The 21,623-nt window shown below is 52.3% G+C and overlaps 2 protein-coding genes across 8 annotated transcripts in view; one reads left to right on the forward strand and one right to left on the reverse strand.

Moving 5' to 3' along the window:
* Window positions 1-7,891: 7,891 nt before the first annotated feature.
* Window positions 7,892-10,497, forward strand: HYI (hydroxypyruvate isomerase (putative)). The gene is made up of 8 exons (XM_060140307.1): window positions 7,892-8,148; window positions 8,226-8,337; window positions 9,271-9,385; window positions 9,588-9,666; window positions 9,756-9,805; window positions 9,916-9,985; window positions 10,084-10,218; window positions 10,338-10,497. Exons 1-8 carry the CDS (start codon window positions 7,950-7,952, stop codon window positions 10,409-10,411), a joined length of 834 nt encoding a protein of 277 aa, XP_059996290.1. The 5' UTR covers window positions 7,892-7,949; the 3' UTR covers window positions 10,412-10,497.
* The window catches only part of SZT2 (SZT2 subunit of KICSTOR complex), a 51,215-nt gene continuing 40,081 nt past the window's right edge, over window positions 10,490-21,623 (reverse strand). For 4 of the 7 annotated variants that reach the window (XM_060140302.1, XM_060140300.1, XM_060140303.1 and 1 more), the window contains 18 exons: window positions 21,420-21,552; window positions 21,174-21,304; window positions 20,942-21,042; window positions 20,692-20,868; window positions 20,229-20,496; window positions 20,047-20,126; window positions 19,837-19,962; window positions 19,512-19,711; window positions 17,490-17,580; window positions 17,171-17,251; window positions 17,014-17,088; window positions 14,524-14,737; window positions 13,947-14,100; window positions 13,686-13,808; window positions 13,173-13,578; window positions 12,925-13,041; window positions 11,524-11,592; window positions 10,490-11,367 (listed from right to left, as the gene is read on the reverse strand). In XM_060140302.1, coding sequence (XP_059996285.1) covers window positions 11,224-11,367; window positions 11,524-11,592; window positions 12,925-13,041; window positions 13,173-13,578; window positions 13,686-13,808; window positions 13,947-14,100; window positions 14,524-14,737; window positions 17,014-17,088; window positions 17,171-17,251; window positions 17,490-17,580; window positions 19,512-19,711; window positions 19,837-19,962; window positions 20,047-20,126; window positions 20,229-20,496; window positions 20,692-20,868; window positions 20,942-21,042; window positions 21,174-21,304; window positions 21,420-21,552 — 2,690 coding nt within the window. In that variant the 3' untranslated portion in view covers window positions 10,490-11,223. The other 3 variants (XM_060140301.1, XR_009538956.1, XM_060140304.1) reach the window with 3 other exon arrangements.

Raw genomic sequence — 21,623 nt, forward strand, 5'->3', positions numbered from 1 at the left:
TCAGCTCCCCATGGCCAAAGGATTGAGGCTTCCTTATCCCTGCTGGCTGTCAGCCAGGGGCTACTCTCAGCTCCTAGAGGCCACCCATATTCCTTCTCCAACTCCAAAGCCACCAATGGACAACTTCTCACGCATTAACTTCAAATCTCTTTCACCAGGAAGAGCCCTGGGCCTTTTAAGGGCTCTCCTGACTAGGTCAGGCTCACCCAGCTTAGTCTTCCTTTCATAAATGATTTGGGACCTTAACTGCATCTGCAAAATCCCTTCATAGCAGTATCTAGACTAGTATTTGATTGAAAAACAGAGAAAACACACTCCAGGTGTGTACACCCGGGAGCAGGAATCTGGGGAGACTATCTCCGGATTCTGCCTACCACACCTCCTCACTTTAACCTGATTCCTTATTTGAAGAACACTAGTAGTAGTAAAGCTTTAGGTTTCCAGAGAGGTTTTTCTGGATTGAGATCGCCTCTTGATAAAATGGTAGTCAGTGGGATTTTGTGCGTCCCGCTGATGGGGATGCGAATTTTTCACCCAGATGAAGAATGAGAGGGCATACTGAGGGAGGAAAGAGGAGAGCCCTGCCAGATAGTTCCTGTTTGTCCCTCATTGTTTTCCTCCTTGCTTTCTGCCCAAACAGAGGGACTGATGTTGGCTCCATCAATGGGCTCCCTTGTCCTTGGGCTCTGGTTGGTTTATCTAGTGGGGAGGCCCAGCAGGAGATTACAGGGCAGAAGGAGAGTCAGGTAGGGTATTTATTTCTCAGGTTTCCTCCCTACAGGCTGCCTCAGGTTGCCCGTGTCCTGCAACTGAGGGCTTCGGTTCCTCGTAGGACAGTTATCTCTGCACGACTTTCTCCTCCCGGATTTCAGTCCCCATGCCCCCATCCCCTTCACCCTTTCAGGCTTAGGAGGAGTAACAGCTCTGCTGTTCCCAGCCCTAGGTTGCTGCACTATCCCTTGTATCTCCCCTACGCCTGCCCACGCCTTCATATAGTCCCTTTATTCAATCTTCTGAATTATCCTAATTTGAGTGTGCCATCTGTTTTCTGTTTGGACTCAGTGATACAAGAACCTATTAAGAGATAGGCAGGGGAGTACGGCAGATGGAGATACAAATATTACCTTTATTACCACTACAACTGACACTGGACAATATGGCTTAGGTCTGCTAGGCAAGCAGGTTGCTAATATTTCACCCCTGAGGTCAGCCCTGTGAGGGTTTATTCCTGTAAAACTTATGGCAGAGGGGGGTAGGGTAGGGAGTGTGCTTTTTTACAGAGAGAAGGGAGGATGGGACTGAGCTGAGCAGTTTGGTGCCTCCTTTCTGACAAAGGAGTCACTCTCCTTCCCCTGGGAAAGACCGAGAAGGCGGGGCAGGCGCCCAGAGACATCCATAGAGGGCAGACCTCCTTCCAAACGGGAACGCGAAGCCTGGTAGAAAGGTGGCACTCCTCCAACACTCTGTACAGCAAATGATACTTTAAATATAGTCAAAGGTAAGCAAAAAACAGCCAAAGACTTAATATCCAGAATTTCTATAAAGAACATCTACAAACTGTTTAATTAAAACATTAAGAATCCTACTGAAGAATGGACAAAGTCTTCAGATAAGCAATTCACAGAAGAGGGAATGCTAATGGCAAATAAACATCTGGAAAGATGTTCAACTTCAGTCATAATGAACGATTTGATTTTTTTAAATGTTTTTTTCCCCCCCGCTTCAGATTGGCAAGAATCCAGCCTTGATGAAGATGCAGGGAAACAGGCGCTCATAGGCTGTCAGTACGAATGTAAACTGATAAAGCATTTTGAAGGGCAATTTGGCAGTGAATTAGAACTTTAAACGTGCATATCCTTTGGCCAAGCAAGTCCACTTTCAGAGATATATACTGGAGAAATATTCATATTTGTATCCACACACAGAAAGGCATGTACAAGGATGTTTATCGTAATACTGATAAATTGGAAGCAATCTTTTTGTCCATCAATAGGGGAAGGATAAAATTTTCATATTCTGGGGCTTTCCTGGCAGCGCAGTGGTTGAGAGTCTGCCTGCTGATGCAGGGAACACGGGTTCGTGCCCCAGTCCTGGAAGACCCCACATGCCACGGAGCGGCTAGGCCCGTGAGCCGTGGCCGCTGAGCCTGCGCATCCGGAGCCTGTGCTCCGCAACGGGAGAGGCCACAGCGGCGAGAGGCCTGCGTACCGCAAAAAAAAAAACTTTCATATTCTGGAATAAAATGCAGTTAAAAGAATGGCCAAAGAAAGGGAGAACAGTAAGATAGATTGAGTTTATATATATATATATATATATATATATATATATATATATATATATTCCCCCCCACAAAGGAAAGACATCCTATAAGACCTCCTATGTATAATGCTAAGTGGAAAAAAAAAACAAGTTGCAAAAAATATATACCTAATACCATGGGTAGAATTCATGAGTGTAAAAATTAAACAAGGGAAGAATAAGATTCTGTAGTTAGGGTTATTGAGATTTTTCAAAATTCTAAACATGAAAAAAAAACCTTTCTGACTATCCACACTTGTACTCTTTGAGTCATACATTCACTGGTTGTATTTAAGTTTAAAGATTGCATGTAGATGGGAATGTAATTAGCTAACACTCTATTAAATAATATGGCCAAGAGCCTTCATGTGTTCCTAACAACATGCATATGTAGGGGAACGGCACAAGAAGAGTTTCTGGATGCAATCCAGCCACCCAGTAATAGAATAGAAACTAAAGATAAGGGCCAGTTATAGAAGCCTCCTTTTAAAGATAAGGATGTATAACATGGAACAGCAAATATTATTATATTCTTCCAAGAATATAATGATCGCTCATGCAAGCACAAATTTTGTAAAGTGATTCAATGCTGTTTTGTATAATGATGTTATTATTCAATGTACTGTGTGTGTGAAATGATTCTGTGTAAATGTGCTGAAATTTTAGTTATCGAGTCCTAATGTATAATAGATGTATCACGGATATTCCCCTATGACATACTTGGATACGGTAGAAACCTATGAAAGAAAAACTTTACCAAAGGTTTAGTTTCCTTTTTGACACAGTTACAAGCTATCATGAATCTGTGTGATATGGACTATTACTGGTGAAATTGAGTAAAGTGGGAAACTTAAATTCCGAAGCCTTAGAAATGCAGACTCAATGGTTCAAACAAATAATAGAGTGACACTAGATTCTGAACACATGGTTGGATGTGAAAATATATAACATGATATATGGAGCCTGATTTGAACACGCTGTATAAAAGTGATAAAAAGACTGGGAGCTCAAATAAGAAAGTTAAAATAGAAATGAAGATGCTCTTGTATTAGAGCAAGGTAGGAAAAAGCTTAATGAAGATCGGGTGAAATAAAAATCATCAGCATAAACTCATGACTTTGAAAGATAAAGATTCCCTCAGAGACACTGAGATCCCTAAGTTGCTATCAGTCATCCAGTTCACCACTACCAGCTATATGAAATGATATAAATTCATGAAATGATATAAATACATAGCCCAAGTGCCCAGGGTCCAGGTCTTCAAATTGCTTCTTACCAAAAGCACCATGTGTTTTTTGAAATGTGCACAATGTTTGGTCTTGGGATGGGAAAAGCAAGTCAGTTCTGAGACATCTCTTTTTTGGAAAGAATTAAGATGAAGCAGGAAGGCTAGCTTGATTGATTTCCTTACAGATGTTCCAAGCGAATACAACGCCTCTCTCGGTTTTTCTTGCCACGTCTTTCTGTACATCATTTCTATTCTCTCTGCCTGAATGTCCCCATGAGGTATGGTTCTATTAAGAAGGAGAAAAGAGGCAACAGATGTGGGGTAGGCAACCTACAATGTCTATAACAGGTACTCTGGTTGGTCCAGCTTCGGTCAGGTGCCCACTCACTGACCAATCACTGTGGCTGGGAAGAGAGGATCTTATAAGAAGATGACAGCACCTATTCACACTTAAGATGAAGAAGTGGTGAAAGTGATAATTCCCCCAAACAAGGGAACAGTTCCCAGAAGAAGAAAGGGAACCTCTACTAGATATCTATTGCTGCTAACAAATTACCCCACAACTCAGTGGCTTAAAATGACAAATGTTTACTATCAAAGACTTTCTGTAGGCCAGAAATCTGGGCGTGCCTTAGGTGGATGTCTCTGACTCAAACCTTATCCGTCATGAGGCTGCAGTCAAGGTGCTGGTCAGGATCACAGTCATCTTAAGGCTCAGTGGGAGCAGACCTGCTTCCAAGCTCATTCACAGGCTGCATCAGCCCCTTGACATAGCTCTTTCCATAGGCAGCTCACAATATGGCAGCCGGTTTTCCTCAGAGCAAGTGAGTGAAAGAGTGAGAGAGGGCACCCAAGACACAAGCCAAAGCCTTTTTGTAACCTAATCTCTGAGGTGACATTGGACCAGCTTTGCTGTATTCTATTTGTTTGAAGTGAATCTCGAGGTCCAGCCCATATTCAAGCAGAGGGGGCATGGAGACCAGAATGTGGAGATCACTGGGGACCATTTCACAGGCTGCCTAGCACAGGTTCTGAGCAGGTAATACAATCAAAGACCACTAGCTTGAGCGGTGACACACTGAATCCAAAATGTAGTAATTCTAGTCTAATACAAACAAGCTGAGTCTGTAGAAAAACCTTGAGATTCTCATGATACTACAATGAGGATGTTAATAGAAAATGTGCTAACAGGTGGTAATAATGCATACAGAAAGTTTTAAAATTTTGTTCTTATTAAATATGAAAGATACAAAATGATATTTATAAAATATATGTAAGATATAAAGAGTAGTGATAAAACAAAGATGTGTGATCACACCACACCAGAGAAAGGGGACAGCCATTACTCTTGAAGTCTCCAATGCCACTCCCTTCCCTCCCACTCCAGAGGTCACTATCATCTTGAATTTTGTGGTCATTATCACTTGCTCTTCTTTATAGTTTTACCACAGATGTTTGTAGCCCTACACAAGATATTGTTTGGTTTCCCCTGCTTTTGACTTCATGTAAATGGAATCATACTTATATGATTTCTCTGTGATTTGTATATATTTGTATATATTTCAATATATTTGTATATATTTGTATATATTTCAATCGTAAGTGAAAGATTTGCTTCTTTCACTTACGATTATGTTTCTGAGATTTATCCATTCGATGTGTTCATACTGATGCTTTCAATTCGACCCAAACGTCACTAAGCTCTTCATATATTACTCTAATCCAAGAGCAAACTCAAGTTTACCATTTGAGTCACCAGCTTTTTCTTCACTTTTATAAACAACACTGTAGGACTATACAACAACACAGCTATACATTTATCAATGGACATTTGAGTTAATTCCTTATTTTTGCTACATAAATAGTGGTGCTATGAACATCAATGAATTATTTCCTGGTACACTCGTGCACAAGGTTCTCCAGGAGATAAACCTGGGCAAGCAACCGCTGGATCAAAGGTATATGAATGTTTTAAGAAATAATGCCAAATTATTTTCCAAAGTGGTTGTAGTGATTTATACTCCTATCAGCAGTGAATAAATGTTGCAGTTGTTCCAGATCCCTTCCAATACTTGCTATTGTCTGACTTTTAAGGTGTTTTTTTTTTTTCCTCCAATCTGGAAAGTACAAAATGAAATTTCATTGAGGTTTTGATTTGCATTTCACATATTAGTTGTAATATTTTTTAAGACGTTGGCAAGTGCAATCCAGTGGTCAAATGTGAATCTGAACTCTACGTGCAAGTGTCAGCCATTATCCATGTAACTATTTACAAGCTGTTGTTATCTTAACTGATCATCATACCTGTACAAGTTCTTTGATTAAAAGTTAAATGCAAAGAATCAAGATTTGTAATAACTTCGTGTAATGCTTCTGTTGCAAAGTGGGTTAAGATATAGACAAATGGTGACTAAAGAAAATAATTGTCATGGGCATTGTACCTCTCTTGTATATATTTTGATACATTATGTAAAGGTGGTTGTAAGGGAATTAAGGGGAAAAGTGAGTCACGCACATCTAGTTTATACATCATCTCTGCTGCCCTACAGGGAATACAAGCGAAAAAGGAGTGGAACCATTGGAGGCTGGACAAATTTTGTTTCTGGTACAGACCCCAGCAGATGGTGGTGCTTTGAAAGTCTTAAATAGAATTTGCATACTCAGATTTACAGTGAAGTGTTAATAAGGAATTACTTACCTTAGATGTTATTCTGTATTGCCAACAATGATCATAAACACGCTGAAGTTGGGATTGTTAAACTTAGTGAGGTCACATCCTGATTGGACAGTACCCAAGAAACACGTTCCAGGAGGAGTCTGATTCCCAAGTATACTGCCAACTGCAGGGGGGCAAGAAATCAGGTGATCAGTCATAGCTGGTGGCAATCCGTGCTTGGAGGCAGAGCTGAAGAAACAGTACCTGCCAGGCACTTGCATTCACTCTGAGCTGAGCCTGGACCCCAGGTGCCTGGGTGAGCCTGACTTGGGATGCCAAAGAGCAGTGACAGGAAGACAGTGGACGCTGGGTGCTCCTGGTGTTGCACTTCAAGCTGCTTTTTGTCAAAGCTAGTACAGGAAGCAGATCAAGATGACGTCTATGAATGTATTGTCCAAGTGTAAACTGACAATATTTTTGAAAAGCCATTTAGCACAGTCGAGAACTTAAGCATGCTCCTATTTTTTCACCCAACTTGGAATCTGCCCATTCAGTTGGTTTAGTGTGGCTGAAATATTGATAAATTCATTTGAATGATCTGAAGAAACATTAAGAGGCTACAGACACAGAAACCCGGGAAAGTCTAAACATCCTGGCCTTGGGAAGCGTAGACCTAGGAGCTGCCGTGGGTTTGGCCAGTCCTGAGAACTCTGCAGCAGCGGCATCTCAACGTGCTACCCCTGTTCATAGTGCTCAGTTTCCCACCCCTTCTGCTCTAGTTTTTCTTTACCACCTGACTCCTGCTTATTTAGTTTCTACAGCCACAGTCATCTTCCGGCAAACCCACCTCCCACTTGGCTCTCAGTATTTCCTTGTTTGAACTCTCCAAGAGGAAGCCTGATTGGTCAGACTATCTTTCCAAATTGGACAAATCAAGGGTCTTGGGCTATTCTATGGATTGGCTGCCCTTGGATCAGATGTCTTTCCGTGGTCCAATCAGCCGGGGCTGAGAGGGGACAGCCCGCCCATAGCCGCTCAGTGCGGAGTCCAGGGGTGGGGGCAGTTTTCCTTATAAAGGGCTTCGTACTTTGTTCCTACAAAAGAAACCTGAGAAAACGATTCAGAGATGGGACTAAGAAGTGCATTAAAGTGCTTTTATAATGCACGCGCACACACACGTTGAAATCCCTAATGACCATCAACAGATTCTGGGATGTCCAGGTGCGGAACAGTGAGCAGCTAATTCAAGGTTTTCACGGGAAATGCTCACGAAATAATATGCCATAAAATCGCATATACACTATGATCAGGGTTTTCTAAGAAAAGACTGCACGTGTTTAGTTTTTGCTCTGTACGGGAAAGTTAACGGGTGAGTGGTGCGGCACACACTTTCAAATGTTCCATAATGAACAGGTACTCTGGTTATAATGAAGGAAAAACACGAAGCGTTTGTTAGCGTCCACGCTCCTTCACGTTAATTGGGCCCGCACCTCCTCCGCGCGCCGCCCTCTCCCGTCAGGGAAAGTGCACTCTTCTGGCCAGTCCGCGGTTTTTACGACGCACGGCTTTCCCAGCCGGAGAGAGCCGGCACCCAGTTCGCGGCGACAGCGCGCCCCCGCCCGGCGGGGCCGGGCTCCTCCGCCGCCTCGGCGCCCGCCCCGCCCCGCCCCCCGCTCGGGCCCTCAGTCCCTTCCCCTCCCCGGCCCCGCCCGCGGCTGCTGCCTTCCGGCTGCGCGGATTCTGCCCCACGCGCGCTCCCGGCTGGCCATGGCTCCGCTGCGCTTCTCGGCCAACGTGTCGTGGCTGTTCCCCGAGCTCCCCAGCCTCGCCGCACGGCTCCGGGCCGCGGGCAGTTCGGGTTTCGAGGCGGCCGAGGTCGGCTGGCCGTACGGGGAGCCGCCGGAGGCGCTGGCGCGCACGGCGCAGGAAGTGGGGCTACAGCTCGTGCTGATCAACACGCCCCCGGGTGCGCCGTGGGGGCCCGGGCCTGGGCGGGGCGAGCCGGGAGAGCGAGCCGGGAACTGAGGCCCATTCTCTCCGCAGGAGACCGAGAGAAAGGGGAGATGGGGCTGGGGGCCGTTCCCGGGAGGCAGGCGGCCTTCCGAGATGGGCTGGAGCAGGCTGTGCTGTACGCCAAGGCTCTGGGCTGTCCCAGGTATCCTCCTCTCTCCAATCCCCCGCCCCCATGACCCACGAGAGAACAGGCCGCCGGGGCTTGAGAGGCTCAGAGGTCCATCGCGCTGGCCCTTCTTCGCCCCTTCCGTCCGGGTCCCTTGTAAATTGCCTCCTGTATTTCACCTGTTGTGTGTCACTCTCAGTTTGCAACTCTTTCTTGCTCAACTCATGCTGGGAGCCCATGCTGGGAGCTTAGTCTGACCTGGGAGATAGATAGCACAGTAAACAAACGGAGTGATCCATTTGAGGACAGGTCAGTTCAAGGAGGCTGTGGGAGCAGGTAGGCAGTAACTCTGTCTGGGATCAGAGAAAGCTGCTTACAGGTAGTAAGTAGTGGGTCTCTAGTGGGCACTTGCTTGAGGTAAGGAGCATTCCCGTCAAGGATGCAGGGGCCAAAGGCAAGAGGGGCTTGGTGTGCTCTGCAGAGTTTACGAGGCTGGAAATGTAACCTGTCTGCTTTGGAGGTGGCTGAAAAGGATCAGGTGGTGAAGTGAGGGGGACTCAAAGTGGGGCTGATCTCATAAATGTCAAATCCTGCACAGAGCAACCAGGCTGAGAAGGAACTGGCAACAGGGGTTATTAAGGGGGTGGAGGAGTGTGTGTGCAGAAAACACATGGGAAGCTAAGAAACAGATGCAAGGAGGAGTGACAAGCAGCGTGGAATTCCTGAGAAGGGTAAGGGTCAAAGTAATTTTTTAAAGGTGAGAATCATGTTTGTAGGCATGAGGAGAAGGGGCACGGAAAAGGAGAATTTGGAAGTACAGGAGGGGCTAAGTGAGAGACCTGGGGAGATGGGAATCCAGCATGATCGGAGGAGAGCAGCTGGAAGAGGTGCACCCAGGGAGCAACGGAGTGAAAGCTCGCGCTTCGAGGGTGGACTCCACAGCCCCGTCCAGGCCCATTTTCCCCACAGGATTCACCTGATGGCTGGCCGAGTGCCCCAGGGGGCTGATCGAGCAGCAGTCCGGGGTGAAATGGACACAGTTTTTCTGGAGAACCTGAGGCACGCAGCTGGGGTTCTGGCTCAGGTGAGACGGTGAAAACACATACAGACACACATGCTTCATGAATGTGTGTGTGTGTGTGGAGGGGATGCACAGTGGGGAGAGCAGTGAGGCACAGAGGCTGGGCCCCGGTCCAGGCCGGAGGGATTGGTGATGGGCTTGATCGGTGATTGAGGGGGTACAAACCTCAGGGAGAGCTCTACTCACGGATCCTGCCTGGTGCTAGGAGAACCTTGTGGGGCTGCTGGAGCCCATCAACACCCGCATCACGGACCCCCGGTACTTCCTGGATACGCCCCAGCAGGGTAGGACCCCAGCCCTGTGTCTCCTCCTGTCCCTTGATTCTTGGCGCCCTCCTTGAGTCTCATGGCCTCCTCCCCGGTTTCTCTCCCAGCGGCAGCCATCTTAGAGAAAGTTGGAAGACCCAACCTCCAGTTACAGATGGTAAGTGGGAGAGAGGGAGTGCTTCTCAGAGGGCCCATGGGCCTGTGTTCTCCAAATCCAGGCAGAATGGTGTGGCCTGCAGGGTCTGTGACTCGGAATCTCTGCCCCAGGACATATTCCACTGGCAGATCATGGACGGGAACCTGACAGGGAACATGCGGAAGTTCCTGCCCCTCGTTGGTGAGGGCCCCTTTCTTGGCTCCTTCCTAGTCTGCCATGCTGCTTCCTCTGTCCCCCCACTCTTTCTACCCCCCACATCTGCCCACATCTGCTCCCAGGGCACGTGCAGGTGGCACAGGTCCCAGGCCGAGGGGAACCCGGCAGCCCTGGAGAGCTGAACTTCCCCTATCTGTTCCAACTGCTGGAAGATGAAGGCTACAAAGGCTTTGTGGGCTGCGAGTACCATCCTCGAGGTGAGGGTGGGCAGAGCTCCAGGCCTGGCCCTGGGGAGGGGGCTCTGGAGGGACAGGTGTCGGGCAGGGGCTGTTTTCCTCCTCGTGGGTTGAGATAACTCGGGTCCCTCTCCCCTCAGGAGACACGGTAGAGGGCTTGAGTTGGCTACGTTCGTACTGGGATAAGCGGGGCCGCCCACAGGCTGGCCAGTGAGGTCCTGCGCTCCAGCCACGCCCCTCTGGGATGGTGAGCTGCACATCCCGAGTCTCCTCTGAATTAAAGACAATCTGCTGAAGGTTTCCATGTGTGTACGTTATTGGAGGGGGAGGGGGAGGGACACACAGTGCCTCACTTTTCAGTTTCTTTGGGTCACTTCCTTCCTGCAGAGAAGGGACATACAGCTCACGTTCAAGTCCTCCAGTCTGTGCCAGCGTTGCTGTGGAGATGGGAGAGCTTTCGAGCTCACACCTCACGCTCAGATGAGGAACCAAGGGTCCGAGAGCAAGGAGACTCACCCGTGGTCACAGATGCTTCAAAGGCAGAGCTGGGATTGGAACCCAGGTGTCTTAGTGGCAATTGTCCAGCAATGATGTCCCCGTGGGAAGTGAAGACCACAGGGCTCAAGATGGGGGTGGGGGAGGCGGGTGGCTGACCGCAAGCCGAGACTCGGAGGCAGGATTCAGGCAGAGGAACTCTAAGGGGTCTGTGTGCCACCTGATGTGAAGAATTCCCAGGCTCCACCAAGTGAGCAGGGAGGAGCAGTCTCCTTCTGGAAGGGCCCAGGGACCTGAGATGGCATGGGCACCTCAGGGAGGTGACCGGACCTTCTGGATCCCTGGGCTGGTCAGTGGCAGTGAGTGTTTAGGGAGGGCAGCTCCTGCTACCAGGTCCCCAAGACACATTCACACAACGACTGGCATCCCTCAGTGTCCAGTCTTGCCCGGGTGCCCAGAGGGCTGGTCAGTCCTGCTGCAAGTGGGCAATCCTACAGAGCCATAATTCGAGGACATTCAGTGGTCCATCCCTCAGAGGAGGCGGGTCCAGAGGGTGAAGCAGGCTGTGTTGATGACGGACTCCAGGTGGTGGTAAGTAGAGACCAGCTGGGCAGGGGGGCTCTCGCTGTCCTGGGGCTGTACCGGGAAGGGCTCTCGGAAAACCACTGTCAGAGACTGTGGGGAACACGGGGCGGGGGTGGTGAGAGGAGGGCAGGCTGAGCCCAGGGAGCAGGGCTCCCCAACCTCAGCAGGCTCTGGGATGGGAGTATTTGGGGTACAGCCTCCTACTAGGCTGACACAAAGCCCCTCACCGCCCCCTCCCATTCTCACCGTCTTTCCCAAGTGGGAATCCAGAAACACTAGCACGAAACAGTCAGTGAACTTCTGATTCAGCACAACCTGCAGCAAAAGACAAAATGAGATGCTGAGTGAGGCACAGACCCTCCTTGAAGGCATCCTGAAAGTGGGACCAGTCTGAGGAAGGCCCGCTTCCATCACCACACCTGACCCCACCTACGCTGTACGGTCACCCAGGACCTCCTCCAAGCCCAACCTCGGTCCTCGTCCTCACTGGCCCCCGGTTAGCCTGTCCAGCCTCACCAGGATGAGCGAGTGGTACTTGACTGGAAGGCCCTGCATAAGCTCACACACTGAAGCCCATCAGCAAAGGAGGGTTCTCTCCCCTCGACGTGAGCCCTCCTTTCCTCCTGGGTTTCGTGTCTCTGGCCTCCCTGATGCCTGTCCCTGGCGCTCAGCTTTGTGATCTCTCCCTGGGCAGTTTCTTCTATGCCCAGCTTCAGTCACCGCCTGTTTGTGTAAGTGCTGCCTACATCTCTCTCCTGAGCTCCAATCCCCGATGCCCATATACCTTCTAGACTGTGGTCCTCGAAGGTCCTCCTGGGCCTCAGATTCAATTCTTCACCCTTCCCCCAAACCCACTCCTGCTTCGGCGTTCCCGCCACCCACAGAAGCATCCCCATCTGCTCACACCCACCTGCACCACCGCAGCCTTACCCTAACTAACCTTGGCTTCTCTGGGTGATGCTCTGTCACACCTTGAAACTAGTCTTCCCCACAAGCACTATGTTGCAGGACCCCTTACCACACCACAGACCAAGCACCTTTTCTTTTGAAATCTTCTCTTGAATGTCTCCTCTCCTGATCACTGCTCTTGTTGGGGCCATCCTTTAGGCTCTCAATCCCCAGGCTTGTGCCCACTGCCATAGCTCTCTCTACCTGTCCTTCCCAGCAACCTGTCAACCTCTACTGTGCGTACCAATCACCTGCGGATCTGGCTGAAAGGCAGGTTCTGAGCCAGTAGGTCTGGGGTGGGGTCTGAGAGTCTGCACTTCGGTCAGCTCCCAGGTGGTGCTGACGCTGCTGGTGTGAGGACCACACTTTGGTAAAAAGGCCTGAAAGCCCAGGAGGTCCTTTCTGGGACTGGAACCTCCAAGAGCAACCACTCACAAGGTTCCAGAGCTTGGCCCCCAGGATCGCTAGCCAAAGTTTGTGCTTTTTGTGAGCCCTGAGGGCACAGCTCTAGGTTATTCTCAGTGAATCACATGCTGTGGCTTGGTGCTTGAAGGGTTTTACATCCATCTACCGGTGTGGTCACTCCATCTCAGCCTCCCTGTTTAGTCAGACTGGGGTTCTTTGAGGGGGACCCTGTCATCTCTCTGATGAGGATTTCTGCTGTGTCTCCCCTTTCAGAGGAAGGTCAAAGAGACTTACCAGGTACTGAGTTCCCAAGTCTGGGCTCTGGAAATGGCGACAGCTCTGGGGAAAGCGGCTTAGGAGAACCTTGATCAGGCTCTGGTACCAGGAGACCGTCATAGACAGGAAGCAGTCCTAGGGGAAGGTCCACAGGCATGGATCTGCTGTTCCAGACCTACCTCTGAGACCCCTGCAACCTGTACCCTGGCTGCCAGTGGAATTCCTAGCGTCCATCCCAGCCCCTTCTGGAACCCACAGCTGCTTACCAGCTGGGGGTCGATGTCCCCGATGGATTTGGCATGGACTGCTTCTAGGAGCTCCTCCAGCTCGGCCAGGGCCAGGCGCCCCCCTAGTCGCAGCCGATCAGGTCCTGGTGGTTCCAGCAAGAAGAGGCGCTTCCAAAGGGTGTCCCGACGGCAGTGCCCTCCAGCCAGCCTCACCAGCTGAGCCAGCCGTGCCCGTGCCACGCCCACCTCTGCAGCCAGTGGGGGGAAGAGGGGAGCCGGTCCAGGGGCCAGACCATCCCCTGAGGCCTCCCCAGGGCTACCAGCTGAGCTCCCAGGAGCCTCTGGCTCAGGGGGCAGTCTGGGCGGCTTCCGGAACCGGCGCAGGTCAGCAGTGAGTCTGGGGAAGAGCTCTCGTTGGCTGGTGAGCACCACGAAGAACTGCAGCCTAGGGTGGGGAGGGGCAGCAGTGTGACGGTCACAGCAGGAGAGACACAGGGCAAGAGCAGGGAGCGGCTGGGCAACGGGCAAGTTCAAGGCAGGGGATCTGCTGACCGCAGAACGTGCCGCTCGGCCTCTCCTTGCTCCTCAAAGGGTGCGGCACAGTGACAAACAAGCAGAGACACGTCGAAGTCGTCCTGGTGACGAAGTCCCTCAGAGTCCAGGTAAGAGCCAGAGCTGTGCGGTGGGGGTTGGGGAGACGTCAAGCCTGAGGTTCTGATGAAGCCAACCCCACCCCTTCTGCCCAAGAAAACGCAGGTCCCCCACTGCAAGGCTGGCCCCGACTCCGGCTCCAGGCATCCCCTCTCGCCTTACCTGTGCCACGCCGACACCAGGGCGTACTCGTTATGTTCCGGGCCTCCTGGCCGGGCCATCCGCAGTGGCTTCATGTGGTAGGAGCTGGCATGGTCGGCCACGTAGTTGTACAGCTGGTGGGCAGCAATGAGCGGAGTGGGGAGCTCCAGGGTCCCTGAGGGACGAGTTACAGGAGACACTGAGCCTGGGACAGACACAGTGACCTGGTGGGGCCGGAGGATGGGAATCCCTGAGGCTCTGATGGGCAGGCAGGCCGATTCTTTCTGGGGAGCTCCTGAGGGACATGGAGATGGGACAGAAGTGGCTCAGGACACACAGGGGGCAGGGTACACGCGACACAGGATCTAAACTTTGCTTGCTATGAAAATTAAACCAAACTTGCTATGAAAACAGACTGGGAAGAACTTAAGACAGAGACATGGGGACAGGGTCCAGGTGACATGAGGCAACTTGACCATATAGGACAGGAGAGGCAGAGACAAGGTCTGGTCCCCGGAAGTGGTCCCCCTGGCCCTGGCTTGAGACACCTGGCGGCCTGTTCTTTTTCGGGTTCACTGGCTTGCCCCTGGGCACCGACCTTGGTAAATGTGATTGCGGCCAAAGTGGGGCCCATCAGGGTGGTGGGCCAGGAAGTGTCGCAGGAAGGTGGTGAGGTGGTAGCCATGCCGCAGCACCAGGTGGGCGCCCAGCACGTGCTGGTGCACGAGGCGCAGGTGGAAGTCGTAGCTAAACGAGTGCACATGCATCAGGTCCCGCACCTTGTCACACTCCTCCGTGAACAGCATGGACAGCTGGGGAGCGGGGGGGGGGGGGGAGGGGGGACCTGGTCAGGAAACGGTGGCAGGCTGCCCGCCCATCTCACTTCCCTCCTCTTGCCTGGGAAACCGCGGCTCAAGATTCACCCCGTCGCCGTGGGCCCCTCTGCCAGAAACGCTTCTGTGAGAAGCCCTCCTCATTACATCATACAGTGTTGTAACTCTGTTTACATGAACTGACCATTTTGAGACAAGAACCTTTTTTACTCTGTATCCCAGTCTCCACTCAAGTCTGGCACAGATTCACTCATGTAACAAATACTTGTCGAGTGCCTCCCACGTGCCTACCTGGTACTGTTCTAGTTGCTGGGGATACAAACCCCTACCCTCAAGGAGCTTACAGTCTAGTAGTGGGGCGATAAGACAATAAACATTAGGCAGAGTAAATGAGTAAATAGCCCGTTAGTAGATGGTTATGGAAAATCAAGCAGTAAATAAAGCAGGTGTGGTTTTAAACAGGGTGGTCAGGGTAGGCCAGGTGTGTAATTACTCACTATTAGAAAGGTTTTCGTGGTCACTTCCCATCTCTCCGGCTTTATCTTCTCATCAAATTACTTGCTCTTGCGAAGCATACCACATATTTTCTCTACCCTCTTGTACCTGCCATTCTCTTTGCCTGAATGCTGCTCCCCCTGGTCCCCAAAGCTGGCTAACTCCCACTCATTTGTAAAGCCTCATCTGGGACATCCTGCCAAGGCTAGTCCAGGGCTGGCCTCCTCTAATTCATCTGTGAATGAATGAATGAAAGAACGAACCACTGATGGAGGAAGAAAGGAGGGCAGAGACACAGAGCTGGTGCTTCTCTTGGTGTACATCAGCATTACTGAGAGTGTGTTAACAGTTGGATAGGTGATGCTAGAATGGCAGAATCTACCTGACCGTGGCCTTGGGGGCACAGGGCATAAAAATTAACAGGAAAGGAAATCAGTGACTGTAGACGCAGCAGTTGCCTAGGAGTCAGAGTAGCTGCGTGACCTTGGGTAAGTCACAACCTCTCTGCTTCAGTTTCCTCATCTACCATGGAGATAAAGGAAAGGTCCTCATAAATTTAGAGCTGCGTGATAAACTGCAGTAACCAAGGACAAGCCTCAGAGTCAGAGACCCAGCTTGCAACCCTACTACTGCCAGCAACTAGCTGTGTGCCCTGGGGCACATCACTTAACCTCCGTGAACCTCAGTTTCCTTATCTGTACAGTAGGAGTAAAATTCTCCTCTTCCCTTAGCATGTATACTAAGCAGTTAATAAGTAATAGCTATAATAAAGCAACTTAGAAATCTAAGTAAGGTTAGAGATTAGATATGTAGGTGCAGAGAGAGCCAAACTGGATGGAGATCAGGGGGCAGGGCAGCCAGGACTTCAGGAAGCTCAAGAGAATAATGGGGTGGGTCCTTCCCGCCAACACTACAGCGAAGTGTGAAAGAGTACCTGCCTGTCCAATCTCCCTTCTGTGCCCTGGCCCAGGTAGGTTCCTGCACTAAAGTCACCAAGCTTTCCTGGATCTCACTATCCTGTGATGACTAGACCAGGCATCCACACCCAAGTCAAAGGCAACCACCTGTGGGCTGGATCTGAGCTGTCCAGATACGGGAAGAGTTTGTGCCATCTGTACTGGAGGGCGACGGACTGCACCCAGTCAGATCCTGATCTCTCAGAAACTCAACTCAAGGCACAAGGAAGGCAGAAGCCAAACAACGAAGGGGCCGAACTCCCTCAAGGCTGGAGGGCTTCGGGTCTCTGACCACACTCAGTCGCGACTCATTCTTTCTGAGCCCTCTTGAGTGCTCAGAACCTCATGGGGTGCAGAAGCCCTGCCTTCAGGCAGTCAGACAGGGACAGAAATAACAACTGAGTGTGGGGGGCTGTGCTGTGTGGGTGGGGACTCTAGTCCACATTCTAAGTGTTCGTGACTATATGGACAGTGCCAGGTTGTCCCCAGCCCTAGACGAGGCCAGGACCGCCCATGGCACTGACCCACCCATGTGTCAGATTACCCGCTCTGCTCAAATGTCCTCACTGTCTACCCATGTATGGTCAGTGCCAGAATGACCACAGGGCCAGACCAGCCACTGTGCTGCACTGCCTTCTGCCCCCAGTGCCATAGCTGAATACAGGTCTGGACTACCACAGAGTAAGACTGGTGCCTGAGGCAGGCAGAGCACTGGAATGGCCCAGACGCCTGCAGCACCAGATGGTCACTGGGGCTGCACTGACTACGTCTGAGACCTCACGGCCCTCCGTCTCCACCACATACCTGGGAGTTGACAGCTTGCCCCATGGGGATTCGGGAACATTCCAGGGCAAACTGTTTGACACAGAAGTAACAGCCCTGGAGAGAGGACGAAGATGAGGTCAGGAGGGCGAGAGACAGGTGGGCCTGGCTCTCCCCATGTAGAGCTCCTTCTGCTCACCTGGAAGGCCAGCTCCATGAGGATGATGCCCCCGGGCAGTGCCCGCTGCAGGTGGTATGTGGTGACGGGGGAGCCAGTGCTCTGCAGAAAGGAAAAAGACGGGTTCAGGGGCAAGGGCAGGGGGCTCACCAGCCTCGGACCATTGGGGAAAAAGTCCCCTGGGTCAGTGACTTTAATGGTGTCAGGCTGGGATCAATGACCTCAGTCATCACCCAGAGCCCCCGCTTTAGGCCTTGGGCAAATAATTCAGGCTCAGTGATGCTGGTGTCTGAGGCATCACTGATTTCACTCTTGGGGAAGGAACACGACGACGTGTTACCTTGGGGCTCCCTTCAGTCTTGGCTTTCGGGCAGGAGAAGGAGCCCCGACCTTCTGTTCCAAGGATAGCCATGGCCCGCAGCCGGCTGGTGCTGCAGAAAAGGAAGAGAGGCACAAGGGGGTGAGGCAGGCCAGTGGGGTGAAGGGTTACGGCTATCAGACCCAGAACCCATTTCACGTGGAATCGTTCTGCAGGAGAGGAGACAGGCCCAGAGAAGGGAAGAACCTGCCTGGGGTCCCACGGTGGGTAAGTGGCAAGGCTAGGCCAGGAGTCGAGGGCTCGATAGTGGGGCGGGGCTCTCTCCACAGCAGCTGCTGCTCTAAGGGGGAGGCGGAGACCAGGCCCCTCTCTTCCAGTGAGAGGGTGAGGGTAGAGCTGCAGAGGCTGCTGTGATTGGGGGGAGACACCTATGAGCAGATGGAGATACCTGCTTACTGTGGACAGCAAGGGAGGGGAGAGTGTGATGTCTGTCTAAGATTTCATGGGGAAAGCGCAAGCAGATGCTTGATGCCCTGGTTAGGGACGTTCCCCTGGGAGGGAAAAGGCGTTCTCTTTTGACCCGGGAAGGGCGTTTTCAGTGTTCCACAGGCCTGCTGTTCTTCATTTCTCAACTCAGAGGCAAAGGGAAAAGAGAAATACTGTGAATGAGGACAAAGCAGAAAGGGCCAGTGGGATGCACTCATACTCAGGAGCTATAAACCACAGGAACTCCTGCTGGGGGTTCAAAGCCTCTGGCAAGAAATGTCCCACTTAATCCTCAAGGAAATAGGGACCAGATCTAACTAGTGATGGTGATGGTTAGAGACTGGAGAGGAAGGAAGGCCTGACTTTAAATTCTCCTCTAGAAACATATTTTTAATCCTAGTATCTTTGGTTTTAAAAGGGAATTCTGATTTCTGGGAAGAACATAACTGAATGGGAAGGATGCGAACTCCAGAGAAATCCCTACAGCTGGGAACTGGCTGTGGAGGGCAATGAGCAGAGAGCTCCTCCTGGGGTCTGTCACTGAGAAATGAGAGGGGTGCTGAATGAAATGTCCCAGAGGCGCAGGCCTGTCCTCTCTTCCTAAGGCCTGGAAATGAGAGGGAGGCCTGGGAGGTAGAGAGCTGGTTACAAAAATGCTTAGGAGTTGGAATTGGCTTTCTGGGCCAAGAGGGCGTCTTGAGTAAGGAAGTACAATTTATATTTACTAGTCTGAAAAAGTATCAAACTGAAAGCAGAGAGGAGGGAGAAAACAAACTCACACATCTGGATACATGAAAGCAACAGCATAACACAAACAGACATTTTCCCATGCAGCCACCGGGAAGGAGCTGGGAACATAGAATCTGGAGGCTCAGACGTTGAGAGGGGCATAGGGCACGGGCCATAGAAATGGGAATTTGAGACTTGACACAGGATGGGAAAGGTGGTTGCAGAGTTTTCACTGCGTTCTGGGGAGATGGAAGGTGTTGCCAGAGGAGCTGTCTACACCTCCCATGACTCAGACCTCTCACTACTGGCCAGTGAGTGAACATGACCAAGAACAGGCCAGAGGACAGTGATGCGAGTAGGCCCATTGCAGGGGTCCTTAGTGAGAAAAAAACAAAACAAAAAACAAACAAAAAAAACCATGGTGAGAAAAGAACTTCCTGGGCCAGGAACTATGTAAATCTCTGGAGAGGTCAGGAGGTGATCAGGACAACAATCATTAAGACCCAGGTCCAAGAGCTTGTACAGGACTGGTGTGTGTGGGTGGACACCAGCGTGAAAGCACAGAAGACACACGTGGGCAAGCAGCTCTGTGAAAATGTACCCAGTTTGTGTACGAACGTGGCCATGAGTTCCACGAGATGTGTGAGGCTTACGGAATGTGATGAGGGCTGCAGGTAGGTGTCCCAGATCCTCACGTGTGTGTGCGGGCCTGATGAGATGCATGTACGCAAGGCCCAAATTACCCAAATAGGACCCAAGAGGAAGGGCGTGTGGGGCCTCACCTGCTGTGGAGGAGGAGAGGAGGGTGGGGAGACGAGACGCGCTCACCTGCGGGCGGGCGAGGGGGGCCGCAGCGGCACCAGCACAAAGCCCATGCTCTGCAGGTACTGCACGTACTGCTGCAGGAAAGCCAAGCTCAGCTCCTTCAGCCAAGGCTCCTCCCGGGCGCCCGGTGGAGGCCCATCCGAGGAGTCGCAGCTGGCGGAGGCCTCTCGGCTCCCAGACCCTGACTCAGGGCGGTGGCGCCGCTGTGGGAGTGGAGGTTAAGAAAGGCTCTACCCGCCGTCAACCCCCCTAGCAGGGGTGGAGGAACGGAGGTCCCCGCTGGGTAAAGGGAGGTCCCACAGGAGAAATCCAGAGTCTGGAGCCTCACCTGCCCCTCGGGGGGCCCAGAGGTCTCTGGGGACCCATGCAGCCAGGCTGCGGGGTCGAAGAGCAGGGCCGTCGCACAGTAATGCACCAGGCGGGACGACTGTTTCAGGGTCTCCAGCTCCCCGGCCTGGGGAAATGGGCAGTGAGCACCGGGGCGGTGGCCAGAGCAGGGCCATGGGGCGCTCCCAGAGGACGCGGGTTGGCCACTCACACTGATGGGCATGCTGGCTGGGGCGGAGCGCTGCTGCCACGCTACGAACAGGTTCTCCATCTTCATCTGGCGCTCCAGTTCTGGGGGTTGGAGGCATCAGGAGCGGCCCCCAGGAGCGGCCACCCCTGGCCCTGCCAGACTCCACAGATTGCCCTGCCCGCTTCCCGGCTCAGCGCCCTCACCTCTGCGCTCTGCCATCTTGATCTCCAGGAACTGTTGTCCATGGTAGGTGACAGGATCGGGCGGTCTGGGCACAGGGCCGAGGGAGGAGCTGGGGCGGGCGGCCGTGATATCCCTCAGGGCCTCATCGAAGGGGAATGTGTCCAGGGGAAGGGGGCCCCCACCCCGAGAGGACCCACTCAGCCGTCCCTGCTCGCGGCTCAGAGGGGGGCTTGCACTCCGGATGAGGGTCTCTGCTTCCATGGTCGGCAGCAGGAATGGGTTTGGCTCCTAAGAGAGACGGAGCCTCACAATGGGTCCATGGCCTTTGCCCTCAGACCTCCTCTCCCACCGCCCCCGTGGCCTCCTCTCTCAGACTCTCCCTCCCCACTGCCCCTGCCCTCAGCCTGTCCCCTCTCCTGTTCCCGAACTGCTACTTCCTTTAGCTGACCACTCAGGAGAGGAGGGAACCTGAGCAGCGGGCACCTTTTCGTCGCGCACTGGGAAGTCCAACTGGCCGTAGTGGTGGAAGAGCCCAAGCTTCTGGCTGAGGAGGCAGAAGATGAGATGGGCGCGTGCGTTCTGCCACTGCACGAGGCGAACCAGTGCTCGGCCCAGGGCCGCCCCCAGGTCTGGGGCCCAGTTGTAGGTCAGCAGCTGCAGCTGGAAGTCAGGGCTCAGCGTCAGTGGGATCATGGAGCCCCTCCTCCCAGCCAGCCCCTGGCCCCACGTCTACCTTCTTGTCCATGACCTCCAGCAGCAAGAACCTCTGCCGGGGAGCATTTCGCCCCAAGCTCCCGTCGCCTCCCGGCTCGAAGCGCTGTACGGCTTTGGCAGCTACGGGGTCAGGGAGGGGCAAAATGAGGGTCTGGGGGCCGATCCCCCTCGATCCCACCCTGCGTCCCACGGGGTCAGCAGCTCCAGGGTCAGTCACTCTGAGCCCACCCTCCTCCGGGCCGTGGCCTCACCCTGCTGGGTGGGTCTCCTCCACTGCGAGAAGTTCCTTCCCAGAAGCAGCAGATGCCGCTCAGTGGCCGGGCGGGGAGTTGGGCCCAGCTGTCCAAGGGAACAAGGACTGAAGACCTCTGGCTCAGAAGCCCTAGTGGGAGGGACGGACAGAAAGCAGACCATCCATGGCCCCATTCCCTGGTTATCTCCTCCTGGGCCAGGCCCCCACCTCTCCTACCTCAGCTTCCGTGAGACCCCAAACTCACAAATGCTGCTCAAAGATGCGGACACTGGTGTCTCCAGCCATTGAGGTGACCAGAGTGGTGAACTCAGACAGGACAGATGGGAGCAGGAACCGGGACACCATGTGAGTGGAGCTCCTGGACACCGAGGCACATCCTGGATCCAGGACACAGAAGTCACGGTGGGACTGTGGCATGGGGACCAGGGCAGGAGCTTAAGGGTGGGCA

This window comes from Lagenorhynchus albirostris, chromosome 2 (genome assembly GCF_949774975.1).
Source record: "Lagenorhynchus albirostris chromosome 2, mLagAlb1.1, whole genome shotgun sequence".
NCBI classification, from domain to species: Eukaryota; Metazoa; Chordata; class Mammalia; order Artiodactyla; family Delphinidae; genus Lagenorhynchus; species Lagenorhynchus albirostris.

Bases quoted from the DNA above. Each gene is read 5' to 3' on its own strand.
- HYI (XM_060140307.1), top strand. From the start codon at position 7,950: ATGGCTCCGCTGCGCTTCTCGGCCAACGTGTCGTGGCTGTTCCCCGAG. The intron at 9,806-9,915 runs GTAAGTGGGAGA...TCTCTGCCCCAG, and splicing joins CCAACCTCCAGTTACAGATG to GACATATTCCACTGGCAGAT. The intron at 10,219-10,337 runs GTGAGGGTGGGC...CTCTCCCCTCAG, and splicing joins CTGCGAGTACCATCCTCGAG to GAGACACGGTAGAGGGCTTG.